This window comes from Rhinoderma darwinii, chromosome 2 (genome assembly GCF_050947455.1).
Source record: "Rhinoderma darwinii isolate aRhiDar2 chromosome 2, aRhiDar2.hap1, whole genome shotgun sequence".
In the NCBI taxonomy this organism is placed as follows: domain Eukaryota; kingdom Metazoa; phylum Chordata; class Amphibia; order Anura; family Rhinodermatidae; genus Rhinoderma; species Rhinoderma darwinii.
Window position 1 is genome coordinate 466,965,449 of NC_134688.1, and position 21,715 is coordinate 466,987,163.

At 43.2% G+C, this 21,715-nt stretch overlaps 1 protein-coding gene across 3 annotated transcripts in view; it reads right to left on the reverse strand.

Moving 5' to 3' along the window:
* The window catches only part of DSCAM (DS cell adhesion molecule), a 425,426-nt gene extending 410,493 nt beyond the window's left edge, over positions 1-14,933 (reverse strand). For all 3 annotated transcript variants that reach the window (XM_075854624.1, XM_075854623.1, XM_075854625.1), the window contains exon 1: positions 14,168-14,933. In XM_075854624.1, coding sequence (XP_075710739.1) covers positions 14,168-14,210 — 43 coding nt within the window. In that variant the 5' untranslated portion in view covers positions 14,211-14,933. The remainder of the gene's footprint in view (positions 1-14,167) is intronic.
* Positions 14,934-21,715: the final 6,782 nt, after the last annotated feature.

Below are 21,715 nucleotides of genomic sequence, written 5' to 3' on the forward strand. Positions count from 1 at the left end.
AAATTGCACACCCATTCTTTTCTATGGCCCCATCACGGTCGTGATTTACACGGATCGGTGCGGGGGGTGCAAATCCGGACTGCAAAAACTCAGGGCAAGTCATTTTACGGTCCGGATTTGCGGATTCACCAATACTGGTGAATTGTGCATCCGTGAGTCCGGATGACACGCGGATGCACAACAAGGGTTTTTTTTGCGATCCGACAGACCGCAATGGACCCGTAGTCTTGCGCACTTCAAAACCAATACGCTCGTGTGCATGAGGTCTAAGAGGGTTGACAAATGAGGCCCATAGAATATCTCACCTACAGGAAACACACCATATTGGCAATTAAACTATTGTTTTAGGATTATTTAAAAAAAAATTTGCCTGCTTTGGCATTATGCCCTAGAGGGGCATTCCGAACATTGACATTTATGGCCGTTCCCTTAAAGGGGTATTCCCATCTCACATATTTATGGCATATCCACAGGATCTGGGACCAGTAACTATGTAGAGAACGGGCCGCTGGCCGCCGCATCCAGGCAGAGAATGAACGGGAGGGGGCCGAACATGCCAGGATCGGGCGCGTTCGTCGAGGAAATTGCATATCGCCCAGGCAAAGTGAACTGCCAAGTCATGAACGCCATTTATGAGATTACTTGCATCTGGATATGGATATACCAACATATTACGCTGAAGCGGCTGAACCATGCTTTTATCAAGGACCCCTGAGGAAGCCCGTTTTCTGTTCTGGCAATATGCGTAGGGCAGGGTTTGAGGTGCTAGCCCCCCTGCTGGACGATCTGTATAGTTGATGTTAGATGTGAGGCGGATCTGCTGCATAAAAATCACGCGGCGTGTCCGACCTGGAACCCACAGTACATTCCAATCTGAAAAATCACACCACATTGGCTGCAGCCGTCACATGGGATGCAGCGTCATCCCAGGAGGCCGGACTGCCGGAAGAAGGAGGCCATTCTGGGTGAGTATGATTTTTTTTTTCCATAATCGCTGCGAAAAGTTGCAACACTTTCTGTTGCGGGTTTTGCATCATGATTGAATTTAAAAGGGAAAGCCCGAAAGGGAAAATCAACAAAAACGCTGCATAAATTGACATGCAGCATTAAATTCCGCACCGCAGGTCAATTTATTAACGTTTACGCTGCGGTTTTTTTCCGCAGCGTGGGCATGAGATTTACTAAATTGTATCAACTTTGCTGCTACTGTAAATGCTGCGGAATTTCCACACAGAATTCCGTTGCGGAAATTCCGCAGCGTTTACGCTACGTGGGAACCCGACCCTAGGGGCGTTTTCTACCCACAGACCATTTTTTAAAATAAATTTTTGGTGTGTTTTTCAAACACATCAAATAAAAAATGTGGGAAGAAAGTCTATAGGTGCATTCACATATGGAATTTATTTATGGTGTTTTTAAACAAAAATGACAGGAAGAAAAAAACTTACAAAAATTCTGCAAAAACATCACATGTGACTTAGGCTATGTTCACACGCTTACTAAAAAAACGTCTGAAAATACGGAGCTGTTTTCAAGGGAGAAAAGCTCCTGACTTTCAGACATTTTTTAAACCATTCGTGTTTTGCGGCCGTTTTTGGAGCTGTTTTTCTATAGAGTCAATAAAAAAAGGCCCCAAAAACGGCATGCACTTCTTTTTAACGGGCGCTTTTTTAAGCGGCCCTTTTTTGAAAATGAGGCGTAAAAAAACGCCCCATCGGAACAGAACGCCGTATTTCCCTTTGAAATCAATGGGCAGATGTTTGTAGGCGTTCTGCTTCCGTTTTTTCAGGTGATTTTCACCTGAAAACACTACGTGTGAACATACCCCAAGGGTATGTGCACACAGCTTATTTTCGGCTGTTTTTCGGGCATTTTTTGAAAAATAGTCGCGTAAAAAGCCGTTTTTCATTGACTCTATAGAAAAACAGCTCCAAAAACGAACGTAATAAACGCAGCGAAAAACGCTACTTAATTAAAAAACGTCTTTCCCGTATTTTCAGACGTTTTTTAGTAAGGGTATGTTCACACGCAAACGTAAAATACGACTGAAATTACGGAGCTGTTTTCAGGCGAAAACAGCTCCTGAATTTCAGAAGTTTTTGCAAGTGCAGGCGTTTTTCGCGGCGTCCATTACGGACGTAATTGAAGCTGTTTTTCAATGGAGTCAAAGAAAAACGGCGCCAATTACGTCCCAAGAAGTGACATGCACTTCTTTGAGGTGGCCGTCTTTTTACGCGCCGTCTTTTGACAGCGGCGCGTAAAGAAAAAGCTTGTGTGCACAGAACATCGTAAGATCCATTGAATTCAATGGGCAGATGTTTGCCGACGATTTGGAGCCGTTTTTCGGCCGTAATTCCAGGCTTAAAACGCCTGAATTACGTCCGTAAATAGGGCGTGTGAACATAGCCTGAGGGTATGTTCACACGCAAACTCAAAAACGTCTGAAAATACGGAGCTGTTTTCAAGGGAAAACAGCTCCTGATTTTCAGAAGTTTTTTAAGCCACTCGCAATTTTCGCAGAGTTTTTTGCTGCGTTTTTTTACGGCCATTTTTGGAGCTGTTTTCAATAGAGTCTATGAAGAACGGCTCCAAAAACGTCACAAGAAATGTCCTGCACTTCTTTTTCGCGGCAGTTTTGAAAAACGGCCGCGTAAAAAAACGGCCCGTCAGAACAGAATGCCGTTTTTTCCCATTGCAATCAATGGGCAGATGTTTGGAGGCGGTCTGCTTCTGATTTTTTCAGCCGTTTTTCGAGCGTTTACGGCCCGAGAAACGGCCGAAAATAGGCCGTGTGAACATACCCTGAGAGGCTTGTATGCGTCTACCATAAACTGCCTTTGGATTGCAGGATCTATATTGGAAGACCAGCTGCGGCAGCTAACAGGTTAATTATCCAGCCTAACACAAGAGAAATTCATGTGTCGGCTTTCATTAAAGGACAAAAGGAAATGTGCCAAGCCAGATATCCAGGAGATGGGAGATATTCCGCAATGTCACTCGTATAGAGATGACCTTTGGAGGGAACAATAAAAATCTGCATGAGGAGACGACATAATAAATGGCCGCTGCCAGAATTTCATTGACACCGCAGAAAACAAAGGGTTACGGAATACAAAACCAAAAAAATTGGAGACCGAAACCTTTCAGTAAGATCTTTTTTGAATAGGTTTTTCTCATGTCCCGGGGACCGATCTCTCTTCACAGAATGTGTCAAACCCCTGCGGGCTCTCCGACAGATTTAAATGGTTATTAGACTCAATCTACTCGCAGAATGCTAAAAATATCCGGAAAAAAAAATCCAAAAACAGCAGCGACGTCGAGTCATAAAAAAAAATAAAAAATGAAACACGTAAAAAAAAACAACCTTGGAAAATGAATGAAATTTGGGAATATTCCACGAAAACTTAATGCAAGGTTAACAAATAATTAGGCCGCAGCTTTACGTGTCAGGGCCGCCCCATCGCCCAGAAGATACGATTATTTAGTCAGCGTTTCCAAGCACAGGAATAATGACATCAAATGCAAACAGGGCCCTCAGCGTAGGTAATGCAGCGCGCGCGCGTACTCTAGGGGTCTAACCTCAGCTGCGAACATTGATTTTTAACCCACGGGGTTCCTGCTTAACCCGATTCGCCTCTTAAAAAAAATTAAACATGATAGTACACACATATTTATCTGCGTTAATTAATTTAAAAAAAACAAAAAAAACACATCTACAAATAATAAATACAGATAATTCAGATACTAAAGAAAAAATATATATTTTAAATTGTAATAATTAGGTTATATTATTAAAATGATATATTTTTACTAATATTTAAGATGAATAATTCTCCAGGAAAGATAGAATCCAACTCCAGCGGAATACAATAAATGTGATGGCACTGTGTGTGGGGTTATCTGGGCACTTCATGCACTGCTTGGCGCTATTTATCTGGGCAGAGGTGTAACCTGTGGTTCCTGGGCCCCTATGCAAAATCTGGACCAGGGCCCCCACCTACCAGGTGCCATTTATAATACTGCTGCCTTCTTATGTGGTAGAGAGGCCCTTGGGCCCCTCCAGGGCCCAGGTACGACTGCCACCTCTGTACCCTTCTATAGCTACACTCCTGATTCGGGAAACTGCATGCATTTAAAGGGTAGCTAAACGTTCAACAAAATTCTGACATGTCAGAGGTTTGGATTGGTCGTGGTCCAATCACTGAGACCCCCACCGATCGCTAAAACTAAGCGACAGAAGCGCTCATGTGAGTCGCTTCGTTTCTGTTCGGCTTTTTCCAGAAAGCCGATGTATCGGAGTGCGGGCTCATAGACTTTCTATCGAGCCCGCACTCTGATACATTGATTTGGGCCAAGATTCCACGGCAGAAATTTGAGGCTGACCCTCGATTTCTGCCGCGTTTTTCCAGTAAAACCAGTTTCTGCGCGCACATCATGCGGCTACATGCACACGTTGCGTCATTTGATGCAGGTAAAATCTGCATTTTTTTCGGCGTTTTTTAGGTGCCGATTTTAGATTTTGATTCGGAAATAGGTGCGGTTTTTATGGTTTTATAATCTGCACCGCAGGCTAATTTATGTGTGGAAAAATTCTGCAACGTGTAGTTGAGATGACTTGGAATCTCATTTAGGGCTTATTCAGGCGAACGTGAGGAAACTCAGATGTGAAAAGCGGCCGTTTTTCACGTTCACGTTACTCCCGTGCGGGTGCCGTTTTTACGGATCCCCATAGAATTGGGTCTATGGAGGGATCCGTGAAAGGAACAAAATAGGAAATGTTCTATTTTTGAACAGACCCTTCACACAGTCCAATGAAACAACGGCTGTGTGAACGGCCCCATTAAAATACATGCGTCCGCGTGACGGCCATTGTTTTAACGGCCGTCACACGGACGTATCCTACATTCGTCAGAATAAGGCCTTACTTTGCTGGTACTGTATTACGCTGTGGATTTGCCACAGGAAAATCCACAAGGCAAATCCGCACGTAATCCGCATCGTGTGCATGTGGCCCTTTATTATTTATATTGGCATTCATTTTTTAAAAATATTTGAGGGTCTCGTGCACAAGGCCATATTATGGAGCCGTACAAGATCCGAGATGTACAGAGCTGGAATACTGCACCCATGGAAGTCTATGAGGATCTACTTTACCTCAGTCTTATGGTATTCCATGAGCATATCGAGGTATTCTCCCCTGAAAACATTGCCTCATGGGAAGAATATCGAATGCGTAATGCGGTGCCGTATGGAGGCACCATAGGACGTCACATTGAGTACGTGCCATGGTACTGAGACGTAGGTATTGAGCGTGCTGCCGTACGGGCCGCGTACACAGCTCTGCCGTGTGTATAACGTCTTAGGGTATGTTCACACCTAGGAAATTCTGCGGCCCAAAATTTGCCTCCCATTAATTTCAGTGGGTCAGACGCTTCTTTTTCCTGCGAGGTGATTATTTCAAATAGCGGAAAAAAGAAACGTTCTGCTCAATCTGTGGGCGGATGTCAATGATGTCAATGGGAGGGAGGAATATTCCTGTCGTCGGCAGGAATAGTTCCGTGGTAGATATTGCGGGGGCCCGCCAAGCAAATTTCGTTGTGTGAAAAGGCCTTAGGCTAAGGGTATGTTCACCCGACCTATTTTCAGCCGTTTTTCGGGCCGTAAATGCCCCGAAACACGGATAGAAATACGGAGGCTGAACGCCTCCAAAGATCTGCCCATTGATTTCAATGAGAAAAACTGTGTTTCGTTCCCACAGGGTGGTTATTTACGCGGCTGTTTGAAAAAACGGCCTGTAAAAAAAACGCCCTGTAAAAAAGTGCCGTTTTAGGAGCCGTTTTTTATTGTCTCAACAGAAAAAAAGCTCCAAAAGCGGCCGTAAAAAACGCATCAAAAAACACCCGATGCTTTAAAAAGCTGATCTCCCTTGAAAACAGCTCCGTATTTTACAGCCGTATTTCGTTTGCAGTGTGAACATACCCTTAGGCTAGACAGAGACACGTACCATACAATGCCCAACATGGCCAAGTCCAATTTTTTTATGAAAATGTCACTGTCTTTCATAAGACCTGACTTATTGCCCATATAGCATTGCTCCGTGCATGGTCACTTAGGCTCCATATTCCTGACCCTTAGGCACCATGTGGCCCCCCTGTAAAATAGCCATATTCATTTATAGAAGCACTGCCTCTAGTGGACAATACCTCTATAATGGGACATCCAATGAACCACGACACAACTTTGATTTTCTCACAAATTCAGTCCTTCTTTTAAATCGTAGGCACAGGGAGGTACAGTATGGGCCCATATAATTATATAGGTGCCGTATTACGGATCCATGAGGCTGCTTTTTCAAACGTGTTGAATTGCAACCATTGGGAGGCACTACATTATCTACGCAGTTTCTGTAGCTCAAGCCCTTGTCTAGCTCTAGCCTTAGGGTCTGTTCACACGTTGCGGTCATATTGCTCTTTTTGCCACAATTTTCACAAAATCACGGCAAAAAACGGGATAAGACTCCAACCGTGACTCCTGTATCTGAAGAGTTGTCTAGTCTATGCATATTTCTTTTTAGAGCTTCTGATTGGCTGAGAAGAATCATGTGATGTACCATATGACTCCACAGAACCAGGAAGTGCTTTCGTTTCAGCCCCTCCCCCTTGTTTGGCACTTAGAGGGCTGCTGTTGAGTAGATGCAATTACACTCACTAGTATAAATATATTAGAAAATCATACTGACGCTCTTATATAAAAAGGTCTGCCTATGTGACGCTTCTTTTTAAGCTTCATTTACATAAAAATGGAAATTCCCTTTAAGGTGAGGATTTCATGATAACGTCACAGCACCTCTAGCTTGGCCTACGGCATAATGGCTGCTACATGGAGACGTGTGATGTTATATCACACACACAGCGACGCATTTAAATGGGTCGTGATGTCGACAAGTGGCCGCAGTCATCATCTAGCCTATATCGAAATGCGTATTTGTACCCGTAGTGTGCCACGGATGTGTTTTTATCACAAATTTCAGTGTTTGTAATATATGAACGTAGATCTGTTCTTTCCTCATTGATTAATGTGCACATATGTTGTGCATTAATATAATGAGCTATCAAGGTGACTTACAGCATGTGCTTAATATGCAAGTATCACAAAACTCAATCTGGAAACCAACGTGCCATACGAACGCATAAATTACCCTTGATGAGGGCAATCTGCACCGCACACGTGTTAACCATGTGACATAGAGCCCTGGCATAAAACAGCATATCCCCCTAAAATACAAATCAAACATTTATTTATTTTTTAATTTAAAGGGGAAAATATAATTTTTTTACGAGTTCCGTATAGAAGTCATGTGATGTAAACAAATGATCATGTGATCGGCTGAGTAGTAAATTTCCTCTATCAATCCATTGTATCGATTTTTACCATAGCAATAGGCTGCGCCATCATTTGAAGCTCCAGGGCCCCAATGAAAAATCCGCAACAGGGACCCCCACCTATGTGCCATTTATAATACTGGTGTCATCTTATGTAGCAAAGAGGCCTTTGGGCCCCTCAGGTCTCATGGGTGAAAAAGCTTATTCTGCACCCCCGATAGCTACACCCCAGATTTTTTATTATTACACAGCGCTGGACACAGGGCATCAATCTGGCCTGACTCCGTCCTTTATCACTTATGCAGATGAGCATATTCACATGTGTAAGTTTTGGTGCATTTTTTTTTTCCTTTGTAGCTTTGAGACGTACCTGTCATTTCAGGCGACTATTCAGAAGAATCTGTCATATGTGTGTACATGAGGAATAACACTATTTCTGGCCATTAAATGACTTGTATCTGCCATTTTTCACTAGTTTTCCCCTTCGTGTGTGCTATCTCTTTTTGAAGGGACTGAGACAAGCTGCTATGATTTCTCCCATACACTGCAAATAGAGAAAAGAGGAGATCCTGCTCCCCTATCTCTCTGTAGATCCTGCTCCCCTATCTCTCTGTAGATCCTGCTCCCCTATCACTCCCAGAAGCAGCTGCAGCATGGAAGACATTATACAGCAGTAATGAGCAGTGTAGATGTGAATCTTCCACTTGTGGGGGGGGGGGGTAACACTTACTAGAGGCAGCAGCAGCGTCTCTGTGTGTCTCTGCCTCTATCTCCCTTAACCTTCTCTCTCCATAGACTTCTATGGGCAGCTATAACCTTATCCCTCAGTGAGCTGATAATCCAACTTGTCTCCCAAAATGGATTTTAGCAGTGAATTGAGAGTGAATGATAAATACAGGAGGCAGGGGTGGGAAAGAGGAGACGAAGTGTCTCATAAGTGGAAAAAGAGGCAATTTTCTTTAATAAGATATATTACAAATTTTATTATATTTGCTTGTAGTTTTAATTTATGCAAACTTCGTTGAAACAACAGTGACCATTTAAAGGGATTATATCATCACAGACAACCCCTTTAAAATGAAAGCCGCTCCCGAGAATGAGCCGGCAATACATTTTTCGTGCATAGGCCGCTACATGGATGGCTCGGGTCTGCAAGAAATGCTGCTTTTTAGGATGCTGTACCGCCGCTCCATTCAAGATCCTCCTTGTCACAGTCATAGAACTGCGGTCGGACCCCCACTGATCTAACATATATCACCCATCCAGAAGACACATGATAAATGAGTTTGCCTGAAATGCCCCTTTAAGGCTGTCGCTAGGTTTAAAATAATACATGACTATAAGGATATCACCCTACTACTAAGAGAACATATGACTACCAACATAATAATGGGGAGGGAGCTGTAAAAAAAAGGGTGTTTCCCTCAACAGACTCCATGCATTCAAAGGGAATATCCTTCTTTGGACACTATTTTTCGGTCTATATACCTGGAAAATACATGAGTTACAGCCTGTATTATACTTCAGAGCTGTACTCACTATTCAGCTGGTGGAGTCACTGTGTACATACATTACATTACTTATCCTGTACTGATCCTGAGTTACATCCTGTATTATACTCCAGATCTGCACTCACTATTCTGCTGGTGGAGTCACTGTGTACATACATTACATTATTTATCCTGTACTGATCCTGAGTTCCAGCCTGTATTATACTCCAGAGCTGCACTCACTATTCTGCTGGTGGAGTCACTGTGTACATACATTGCATTATTTATCCTGTACTGATCCTGAGTTACATCCTGTATTATACTCCAGAGCTGCACTCACTATTCTGCTGGTGGAGTCACTGTGTACATACATTACATTATTTATCCTGTACTTATCCTGAGTTACATCCTGTATTATACTCCAGAGCTGCACTCACTATTCTGCTGGTGGAGTCACTGTGTACATACATTACATTATTTATCCTGTACTGATCCTGAGTTACATCCTGTATTATACTCCAGAGCTGCACTCACTATTCTGCTGGTGGAATCACTGTGCACATACATTACATTACTTATCCTGTACTGATCCTGAGTTACATCCTGTATTATACTCCAGAGCTGCACTCAATATTCTACTGGTGGAGTCATTGTGTACATACATTATATTACTTATATTGTGCTGATCCTGAGTTACAGCCTGTATTATTCTCCAGAGCTGCACTCAGTATTCTGTTGGCGGTGTCACTGTGTACATACCTTACATTACTAATCCTGAGTTGCTGCCTATATTATTCTCCAGAGCTGCACTCACTATTCTGCTGGTGGAGTCACTGTGTACCTACATTACATTACTTATCTTGTACTGATACTGAGTTACATCTTGCATCATACTCCAGAGCTGTACTCACTATTCTGCTGGTTATCATTGGAAACCGTCGACAGGCTTATTGACAGACACACCCCTAAGGTTAGCTGAGCTCCTATAATGCAGGAGAACTGTTAATGTAAACACTACAATTCCCAGTATTCAAGTCACCAAAGAAGTCTCTGAATGGACATTGAGCCAGTGTGATGCTGGGAGATTTCAGCTCTGAAGCTTGCAGAATTGTGACTGTGTTGTGCTAACATAGTAGATTAAAAAACAAGCAGCGCCTCCTCTTGGGTGGTGTGGTGGATAACCATCAGTGTAGCAGAGTGCTGTCTCATAACTAGTGACTAAGTGACATCACTGTCCTACAATTCCCAACATGTTCAGTGTCGGTTAGAGACCAGTGGTATATCTACCCCAATAAGCCCATTGTTGACATAAACCCATCATCACTGGTTCAGGTTTCTCATTTTCATTATTTGAGGCCCATCTCCCATTATCCCCTCAAAGCCTTAAATCCTATTTATCCGGCATGCATTCCTGTAAACAGTTAAAGACCTAAGTGGCCCCGATTAGATATTATACCACCCTGGTTTTGAGGACACCACCTGCCTACCCCCAGCACTGTCATTAAATGACCCCCGGAAACCAGAATACCCACAATTACAAAGGTGGAAAATATGAAAACCAAACAACACGCTGGAGAGGGGGTCAACAACAAAAATCTATGGTTACCCAGAGCAACCAACCACATTCTGGATGTAATTGTCCAAGTAATTATAGAAAATCTATTGCGTGCTTTGTTAGTGATTGGAAATTTTTGAATTCCTGTCCATACCCCACATTAGTGACCGTTGCCGTTTTTGATGAATTTTTTTTATTCCGCCAAAGCTGAGAGTGGATCCTAGAAAGAAATAGTACAAAGTAACAGAAATTTGACTTACAATTTTCCACCCAGTCTTAGTTTTGGTGAAGGAAAAAAAGTCATCAAAAACTGCACAATATCTGCCGGGCCAAATACCACCCAGGATTTCATAAAGCAATCCACTGATTCACTTAAAGGGGGTGGCTCGCCAAAGTTGACGTTTGTCTTATGGGAGCTGATCACCCTCTGTCCGGCTTCCAACAACACTGGCAAACAGCTGGTGGAAGCGACGGTCAGCCAGACATTACCAGGGCTGCAAGGGTAATGTAGTATTACATGGAGGCTATACAAATCAGTCTGCCAGAGTGGGGAGCCTTCTGGACCCCCTCTATGATGTTCATATACCCTAATTGGATATATGGACAGTGGTTGTCTGCTTCAATTAATAAAGCTGGCACCTATGAACCTGTTTTATGTCTTCCTGTCAGGACATCCTGGAAGTTTTTGTTTTTTTAAACATTTTAATAATTCCTTCCTTTATACTCATCCAATCCTGGTCATGTCTCATGGAGACGACCTATTTTCGCCACGGTAATCAGCTGATTTCTGTGGGTCCGGCCCCTGTAACCCTGGGCGGTCAGCTGGTAATACCATGGAAAGCCGTGTCTGGCCATACATTTCCCCTTTATGACCGCTGCGGGGATTATGTAGTATTATATGCGGGCCATACTAATGAATAACCAACCATGCAATAAATAGACCGGAGCGGCCGGGTCCTTGCTCTGGATCCTACAGGGGCTCTCAAGCAAGACAACCCCTTTAGGAAAACGCAAGAAAAACTGCACTTATAGACCTAGAAAAGCCTTATAGAAAATCTGGCCTTGTCCTCCAAACTAACCAGAGGCCATGTCTTTTCTACTCAATGAAAAATTTAAGCTCGATGTCGGAGGGGGAGACACATGCAGTAAAGGTGACATCAAAGCAAATATGACTACGGTCCTCTTTTCCAGTGCTGGCGGACATTACCGCACCCCTAACCATCAGGTCCTGGCATTTGCCCCCCGCTCCTTCCCTTCTATGATCCTCATTCTTGCTAACGTTGTAGAGCCGGTAAAGAAGGAGGCCCTGCATAGGTTCTTACCAACCATTAATAAAGGGGAGGAGGCCACAATGGGCTCGGCCCTCTCTCCATCGGCCCAGTAGCAGCCTCTGAGATATGTATGCCCTGCTGCTACGGGCAAAAAGGTGACATTTTCTCTGCGACAGATTTGATACGTGAGACCCAGTCTGCGGTATGTCACTGATATCCGCCAATCACATCGTTAATAATATTCTATATATACACCTCTGTACCATATATTCATATAGACACCTACATCTATGTATATTCCTCTCTCTCTATATTGCTGCGTTGACTTGTTGCATTGGTTTACCAAGTCACAAAAAATGTTTTATTTCATTCAAATATGCAGCAAAAATTTTCAGAAGCCTCTGAATGGACTGCGGATGCCCATCAGCCATCCAGTCCGCCCTCCGAGGCCCGTCTCCTGCAATGCGTTATGGCGGCTTCAGCTGCAGGTGACAGGGATCGAAAAAAGAAGGATCATCGTAAACCAGACCGCAAGATTTAAATGGGGATCTTGAAAATCCTTAACCCTTCCCTCTGTCTGATCCAAGTCACTTGCCGTTTGGGGGGGATTAATAAAATAAAAAAACACTCATGTCTGCTACTGCTCTGAGACCGGCAAGGTTCAGTATAGGCAAATGTGAATCCAATAATTATTTCAGGGCTGCAATTATTTGCGCCAGGGGAATAGGGGCTCACAACAACACACCCACCCTATATGGTGTATATATATGTTTTTTTTTTATTTTTTGCTATAGCCCAGATTCTCTAGGGTAAATGTAATACATGAAGAGCACACCCCTAAGCTTAAATAAAAAAAAAAAAAAAAAATCAATTTTTTTTTATTTTTTATATATATATATATATATATATATATTTTATAGGCTCAGTTGACGTTTTTATGCTTTTTTTTTTTTTTACCTGCATTGAGATATATATATTTCTTTTTTTTCCTGTTGTAAAGCGTAGCATGAATTTATATCTCCTGGCCATTTCAACCTTAAACCTTTAATACAGTGTGACAATGATAAATCAGACGAAGACATTTTTTTTTTTTTTTTTTTAAATTCAGAGTGCACTTCAGGATTTTTTTGCAAAAAAATTCTGAATGGGTTTACTGGTAGAAAATAAAATTACAGATAGATAGATAGATATGAGATAGATAGATAGATAGATAGATAGATAGATAGATAGATAGATAGATAGATAGATAGATAGATAGATAGATAGATAGATAGATAGATAGATAGATAGATAGATAGATAGATAGATAGATAGATAGATGATAGATAGATAGATAGATAGATAGATAGATAGATAGATAGATAGATAGATAGATAGATAGATGATAGATAGATAGATAGATAGATAGATAGATAGATAGATAGATAGATAGATAGATAGATAGATAGATAGATAGATAGATAGATAGATAGATAGATAGATAGATAGATAGATAGATAGATATGAGATAGATAGATATGAGATAGATAGATAGATAGATAGATAGATAGATAGATAGATAGATAGATAGATAGATAGATAGATAGATAGATAGATAGATAGATAGATAGATGATAGATAGATAGATAGATAGATAGATAGATAGATAGATAGATAGATAGATAGATAGATAGATAGATAGATAGATAGATAGATAGATAGATAGATAGATGATAGATAGATAGATAGATAGATAGATAGATGATAGATAGATAGATAGATAGATAGATAGATAGATAGATAGATAGATAGATAGATAGATAGATAGATAGATAGATAGATAGATAGATAGATAGATATGAGATAGATAGATAGATAGATAGATAGATAGATAGATAGATAGATAGATAGATAGATAGATAGATAGATAGATAGATAGATAGTTCTGTATCCAGCACTGTAGGTACATGTATACAGGTATGTGGCGGTCACAATACACTATCCGCGACCAATGACAACAGCGGATCCAATGTATCGCAGGCGAACGACGATAATATTGAATCCCTGCAAGTCGGATACAGATGTTACGGAGCTGAGTCGGTTATAGGTAATAGCGCTGAGTTTTTCATCTCTGGATCAAATGACGATATTGTTGTTGTTGTTTTTTTTTTTACATAGGACTGCAGATAAACCTTCTGCATTAACTTAGCCCGTGATAATGAGTCGAAGAGTTAAATGACAAACTCAGCTCTGCTACATCTGTAGGTAGAATGTGACACTTTGCCAGGCAAGCTAGTTTAAATGATTACAGAGCGATTTCTCAGCACAGCAGCAGTAATAACCATATGACGGAGGGGATGGGGAGAGAAGAGAGGAGGAGGGGGGGGGGAGATTTTGTCTTTCTATACCCATCACTGAGGAGGTAATTAGCGGCTATCCTGTACCCATCAGCTGGAAGGAATAAGGAATATATAGCGCAAGGTTGCTCACCATTTAAGATGCTTTGGAACAAGAAGACGGCCAGTATCCACATGCTCTTGTCAAATCCTCACCGCTATAGGCTCTGCCTCCTCCTGGTGTCTCGATGCCCCTTTATTTGACTACGGCAAGGTTAATTCTCCCGGCAGAAGGGTCCAGCTCCTGCTGTCGCTCTTTGCAGATCGCGGCTGATTGTCCTGTAAACCCGACGATCAGGCTTCTCTTTTTTTTTTTTTAGGTCCAGAGATAGATGGTCTGGCTGGCTTTCCGATCCAGGGAGGATAACGGCAAAGGGAAGAGGAGGGAGGCGGGTGCTTTAAACCCAGGTGTGTTCTTAACATGCAACGAAAAAGCACCAGGGCTTTACACAGTCAGGTCCACAGGTAAAAAAAAAATCCTTAAATGCAAGCACAAGAGCATCCCCCCCCAGCCTGCAACAATGGAAGGTTAAAAAAAAAATATATATATATAAAAAAAAAAAATTGAAAAAATAAAATAAAATCAACCCTCAGACATAACCTTCAACCACCAGATCCAGGCAGCAGGCGGACGAGCAAGCGCATCTTTCCTCTTCTTCAGCTATAATCAGATTGATCCCTCTGCCTGTGTGCAGGAGGAGAAGAGAGCATTAACCCTTTCATGGGTCTCCCTCCCTTGTCAATGGCAGCAACGTTCAGCTTCGAAGCGACCGGGCGCATCCATAGCGAGGACAAAACCCAGAAAAATCTGCGCGCCTTGTGAACTTTCTGCAAAAGCGGCGAAGCTGGCGCTACGGCAGCGGTCCAGTTAGCGAAAGGTTTTTTTTTTGTTTTTTTTCCCCCACCCATCCTTACTCCATTTTTATTGGTGCGACAGGCTGCAGGTCTTTTTTTTTTTCTCATATCTGAAGGGATGTCACTACATAAACCTGGTCGATAAATGGGCAAATTTTGTCAAAATTTTTTTTTTTTACATTTGTATTATTATTATTGGAATTAATTCAGTATATTTTTTAGATATTATTATTTATATATACAGAATTTATTTTTTAGATATTATTATTAGATATACAGATTATATTTTTTTCTAATAACAATAAAAATAAAATAAATAATTTTTATTTTTTCTATTTTTAGTTTCGATTTTCTATTATTTTATTTTTTTGTAATTGTTTTTATGTATTATATTTATAAATATGAACTATTTTTAAAACTGTGGTGAAGTAAAGGATCTTTTTAATAATATTATTTTATTTATTGCTTTTTATATACGGAATGAATTGCTGGTTTTGATGTTTCAGATTTTAAAGTAGGTTGATGTGGATTTTAATTGCTGTCAAGTTGTCGTCCCCGTTATACGCTGAATAATCTCTGCACAGGTGACGATGCACAGAAGAATCCCCTGTGTTTTTATGAAGCATTAACCATTACATTACTTTTTTTATTATTATTATTATTTTATTTTTTTTATTATTATTTTTAGTACTTAAAGTCCCCCAGAAGGGATCCGATTGGCTGAACTTGGAGGCATTATCTTTATTTTTTTCGTATGTTAATTTTTCAATCTCGTAATCTGTTTTGTCATGTGTCTCAGAGCATCAGTGTTTCTGTTTTGTGACTGATTTATTTACCGTACCAGGATTTCAGGCTAGAAATAGACTCGGAGTGCTACTGCCCCTTTTTTTAAAGCAAAAGTACCACTAAAAAAATGTAATAAATATAAGGGGTTGTCTAGGAATGGATTTTTTTTCCAGAAACAGCGCCACAACTGTCCATGGTTTGGTCTGGTATTGCAGCACAGCCCATTCATTTCTGTATAAACTACACTCAAAATGGGAAATCCCATTATTACTTTACAGGTTTATCCTTTGGACAAGGACACACGTGGCAAAGTGCAGTCCCGATGGGGATTTTCTAGCTACTAAATTCCTTTTCAAATGCCCAGTAACTAGTAGCGCCCCTTGATAAATAGTGCCAGCTTAGCGCTTTCCTTCACACAGCTAAATAATGAAATTATAAATTCTGGATACCTACTGCTGCCACTAGGGGGAGCTCACTGCCATCATTTTTATACCGCTGCCATTGAATGCAATGGGAGTAATCTAATACATATGCAACAAGCTCCCCCTAGTGGCAACTGGAGACATACTTTGCAAAAGACCTACCTGCCATAACCAGAATCCAGGAGTTCCCCTTTAATTCAAGAGACTCCCGCACACTCCTGGAGATTAGACAAGTATGGTTCACCCCACAAAATTGATGCCTGAAGTAAAACATAAATTTAGGGTCTTAATTGCTCAAGTTGTAAGCCAGATCAGTGTGCTGTTAAAACTATTCCCACAATGATGATGATTTAGAATAATGTGTAAAGTAAATACCGAAATAGATGTAAATTATAAATGACTGAAGTCATAAGTCAGTCCAGGCATTACCAGCTGCTATGTGTTGTAAATGTGGAGACCTGTTACTCTGTAATTTTGGTGCAAATTCACTGTAGGGGCAAGACAATGTCCCAAAAATTATAAATTCTAGTTTTTTAAAGGAATAAATGACATGCAGTACCTCGGATCTGCCTCCAGATGTCACTGTCGCGATAATAAACTGGACAGCGACTAAATATCTGCATTTCAATGCTACAGAAAGGGGAGTCCTAATTAAGCTCGGACTCCAATATAAGAAGGTCGTGGTGATGTGATCCAGAAACAAACGAGGACTTGTTTGAATTTTTGCAATGGGGGCCCCCTCTATGTTCACCCATTAACAAAAGAAGGGCGGAGGGGGAAGTAGGTGCAAATAGGAACCACTTCAAAGAGACAACAATGCAAAAAAATCCATACACCTCTACTGGGGTGGATAGAAGAAATATGGCCGGCGGGTGCACAGTTACATAAACAATAGTATTATACAGCACTGGTAACTAAGAAGAACAATAATAACCATAAAATGGAAAAAATATTGTACCGGTTCCAAGAGCAGCACACACTTAAAAAACTAGGAAGCTACCCTCCTAGCAGTTCATGAGACTAGTTGAGTGATACAATTCTTTCTGCCGCCACTAGGGGGAGCTAACTGCTTATGGCTTTAGTATAGAGTTCATTAGGAGATGTATTAATCCCTATACAGTGAGCTCCCCCTAGTGGTGGCTGCAGGCAAAAATAATTTTATGATGTAACTTTATGGCATGTTGTGAAGGGAATTATAGGTACATTTTCCTGTCCTGATCTAGCTCCTGCACTCCCAAACCACCTGGAAGGTATTAACCATGGTTACCAATTGTTGGTAAATTCCTGGACAGTCCGTATAATGGGGGGTGGGGCATTGTTCCGCCTTCACTGTGGGCATAACTGTGGGAACCCCACTCTAACAATGCTGTGTTTGCCCCTGAAGAGAGGCCCTTAGGGGCAGTCCCACTCCATACTTAGCAGGTGTTAGCTGTATGTCAGAGCAAACACTTCGCTGCAACAACTGGGATCAGAGATAACTCCGATCCCTACCGTTTAACCACTTAGATGCCGCAGTCAATAGCAACCGTGGTCTTTAAGTGGTTAGAAAGAGGAGGGCAGATCCCTCCGTCAGCCCATTGGCCTCTTGAGACACAATCGCATGTTGCCGATGGTTATCATGGCAGCCTGGGGGCTTAATGAAAGCAAGACTGTGCGCATACCACTATCGTGTACAGGCTAGGGTGGATTTACCTCAATCCTACAAATAATTTGACCGACACCAACTGAACTTTTAAACGTGGGTTGACACGAGGGTCGGCCACAGCTTTATTTATTATTTATTATTCCAATATTTTCAAAATAAACTGTTTTCCGCTTATACCCGTATGCCAGCCCGCCTAAGGCAGGGCATGTAGGTCACTTATTTTAATAACAAAATACCGCCACGAGGAGGATGCGCATCCTCAACTGTGCATGCCTCCTCCCCCTCGACCCCAGGTCAACCTGAACAAAGCCTCCTCCATTCCATCCTGGAGTCCTGACAAAAAGATGTCCAACCCGATATCAGTGAGGTGCACCCCATCCTGCAAAAGTAAACACATGTTATCTCCTTCTAATTGCCTATGCCTAATAACCACCCCACCACCGGGAGCTGACGTACCTGGAGACCCTGGTGTTTAACAGGCGCCTCCCCCTCTCAATGGCATTAAGATCACGTGCACCTTGACACTCCGACGGGGGAATCATTTCGGACCAAACTAGTACCAACTCTGAGAAAAACGACGTGAACCTTTCTAGATCCGACTGAATTAACGCTATCAGTTCACCTAAACGGACGGAACATAGGTCGTTCCCTCCAACATGGATCACCAGCACCGTACCTCCAACCATCTCAGGCCTCGAACTCCTCTCCAATGAACATCAGCTCCCAACACGCCCAGCGAGAGACCTCCCGGTCGTACGGAAGCCCTTCCTTCTGCCCAAAAAATATATGAGTGCCCGAGGATCCATATTGCAGGGCAAGAACCTGTAATTAACAAACAACATTAATGCAAAACCAAATCCGGACGAATATAGCCAGCAAAACATTCAGAGCGCCAACGCCCAATGTGGCGGACCTCGCCGTCGGGTAGACCCAATTCGCTAGCCGTAGTAGCAGCCCCGATGCGAAATGAATGAGTTCCAAACTCCTTTGGGGAGAAACCCGCACTGGATAGAGCGGACCTGAAAACTGCCGAAAACTGAAACCTAGTGAGGGGTTTGCCATCTAAATGAGATAGAAATTGGGAACCAGACAAGCGGGCCTTCGAATACTGAGCAATAGCCTGAGCTGGGCAGGCTGGCCGCAGGGATACCCAACAGCCTTTGCCAAAAACGTCCGTCTTGGATTTCCTTATGCGGAAACGGATGCTGGATAAGACAACGTCGTTGACTAATAAACCCCCGGGGCGGGTAGCTGACATGGCAACTAATTCGGAAATGTGTAGGACACCGAAAAAAGCCAAAACGATAGCCGCTTTGAATAAAGAAATGAAGAACAAATCCCAGCTAACTCATGTAATAATTTTAGTAGGATGGGGTAAGAGACAGGGCGTCTGGATTCCCGTCTGACCGCCGATTTCTTCTATCCCTTCAACACCTGGGCTATGAAAAAGGACTTAGTGACATCCGGCCAAGAACGCAACTTAAAGAAAAAGGCCAGGCCTGAAAGTCGTCGCTGCGCAACTGCCCCCGAAACCCCTCTCTCTAACAATTTTGCAGAGTAAGCCAACACATAAGTTCTAAGGGTAGCTTCGTCGGGCCCCAGAACCCGATCACCAACAACATCCAGCCACTCGTTCCCTTTCAAAACGACGTTCCTTGTCGACAGTCGCCGAATCCACTGACACCAAGGACCAAATATCAACGTATTCATTACGTGCTATTTTTTCCCTGGTATCGTCGGACAAGTGAGTGCCGAGGGGGGGGGATATCACAAAAATAAGTATCCCTGAAGGCGGGCAGGAAAGGACCTGCTATAGACGTAGGCGCCTCCACTAGCGTTTTCCCGGCCTCCGTCTGCGAGGCCGGGGTAGCAGGGGCAACTGGATTACCCGCCAACAGGGATCGCAACACATTAACTATATGAACGTCAGATGTAACCCCTAAACCCCAAGCACAAAAAAAATCATACTCACCGTGTCCAGATGCCGACGCCGGAACTAGGGCCATCGAAGGTGGAGGGGAAGGAACAGGTGCAGAAGATGCTACTGGTACCTCTACCATCCGCGATCTTGTGGACCGACGGCGGTTGGATGAGCGTGTGCTATGGTGACGCCTGTCATGGCTGCCCCTTGGACTGCCGTGGTGAGACGACACAGTGCGAGAGCTCGACGATTTGGAACTTGAAGATGAACGTGATCTCCTATGTCGCGGTCGACGTCTGTGTGAACGCTGAGATGAGCGGCGTCTGGATGACCGCCGAGAGCGGGAACGGCGAGTACTGTTGGTGCCCCTGGAGCTAACAGACGAAGCCCGGTCAGCGTTTTCCGTCAGCACGTAAACTGGACCCAAAACCGGAGGAACTACCAGGGCAGTATTGGATGGAGGAGGAGGGGGTGGAGGTGGTGGTGCCTGTTGCCTCACCCTTGGCGGATCCTGTTCGCATTGGAAGAAATCCTCCTCACTATGGCCCAGGGAACAATCATCCCCATCATTCAGCGGGGGAGGTGACGTTTCGTGCCACCCTCCTGTGACAGTACCTGGGGGGATGCGCTGCGGGGCCGTGCCCCTTGTGCTGTTATGTGCGCCCATCCTATGTGCCGGTGGAAGGGGAGCCCCCCTTTGCAGATCCACCATGCCCAACGCTGCCGAAGTACCTTGAGCTGTATTGGTGGCAGCTGTGCTCCTCGCAGCCGCTGGGCGAGGCCTAGCCCTTCCCAGACCGGTGGAAGTCGTTAGGCCTGGAGACGGAGGGATCACGTCCTCATCAAGCCTGCCTCGCGAGAGTTGCGGCGCGGTACTGATCTGCGCATGCGTGACCTGTCATGCAGAATCGGAGAAGACTCGTTGGTTGCTGGAGGGGGAGAGCCGCACTGGCGGCCTAGAGCGGCGTGCAGAGCGCCGAGCGGGAAGTGGACAGGGTAAGGAGGACTCTGATGCCACAGTCTCATTCAAGAGAGACTGCAGCCATACAGAGCCCTCGTCCTGAAGACGGAGGCGGATGTTTTCCTCCAGCTCTTGCCGGTTCATGATTGCAAACAGGTAAGTGTACTCACTGTGACACTATGTATGACTGTGTACAAGTAATGGCCAGAAGAGGAAGATGTCTGCCAGCCCTCGGCTTATAAAGCCCAGAAGGGGAGGGTGGGCAAGACCGCCCACAAGACTGCCCAAAAACGCCCAGTGGGGCGGGTGCCCACTGTCCCTATAGGGCCTACGCCCCTCACTGCCTATCTTAGAAAGACCTACCCCTAGCCAGAAATATCCCTCCTTTAACCCCTTCCGTGCCACACAGTCATGGGCCCAACGGCTAATAAGCCTGAGGGCCTCCAAATCTGAACTATTACAATATAACATAATTTAACCCGCACGGCGAACGCAGTAAAAAGAATGTAAAAAAAGCCAGAATCTCTGTTTATTGGTCACTTCATCTCTCAAAAAAATGGAATAAAAAAAGGATCAGAAAGTCTTATGTACCCCAAAATGGCACCAATAAAAACTAGAGCTCGTCCTGCAAAAAATAAACCCTCACATCACTCAATCTATGGAAAAATGTAAAAAAATTGTGACTGTCAGAACATGGCGACAAAAAACATTTTTTTTTTTAACAATTCGTTTTTTCCTTGTATAAGAAGTTAAACATAAAAAAAATCCTATATAAATTTGGCATCGCCATCATTTTAATGACCCGGATAATAAAGTTACCATGTTGTTTTTTCCGCACGGTGTACACTGTAAAATCAAAACCCCCCAAAAAATGGCTGAATCGCAGTTTTTTTCCTATTCCACCCCACAAAAATGTATTTTCCCGTTTCCCAGTACATTATATGGTACAATAAATGGTGCTGAGAAAAACGACAACCCGTCCTGCAAAGAACAAGCCTTCATATGGCAATATTGATGGAAAAATAAAAAGGTAGGGGAGAAAAAAATAGAAG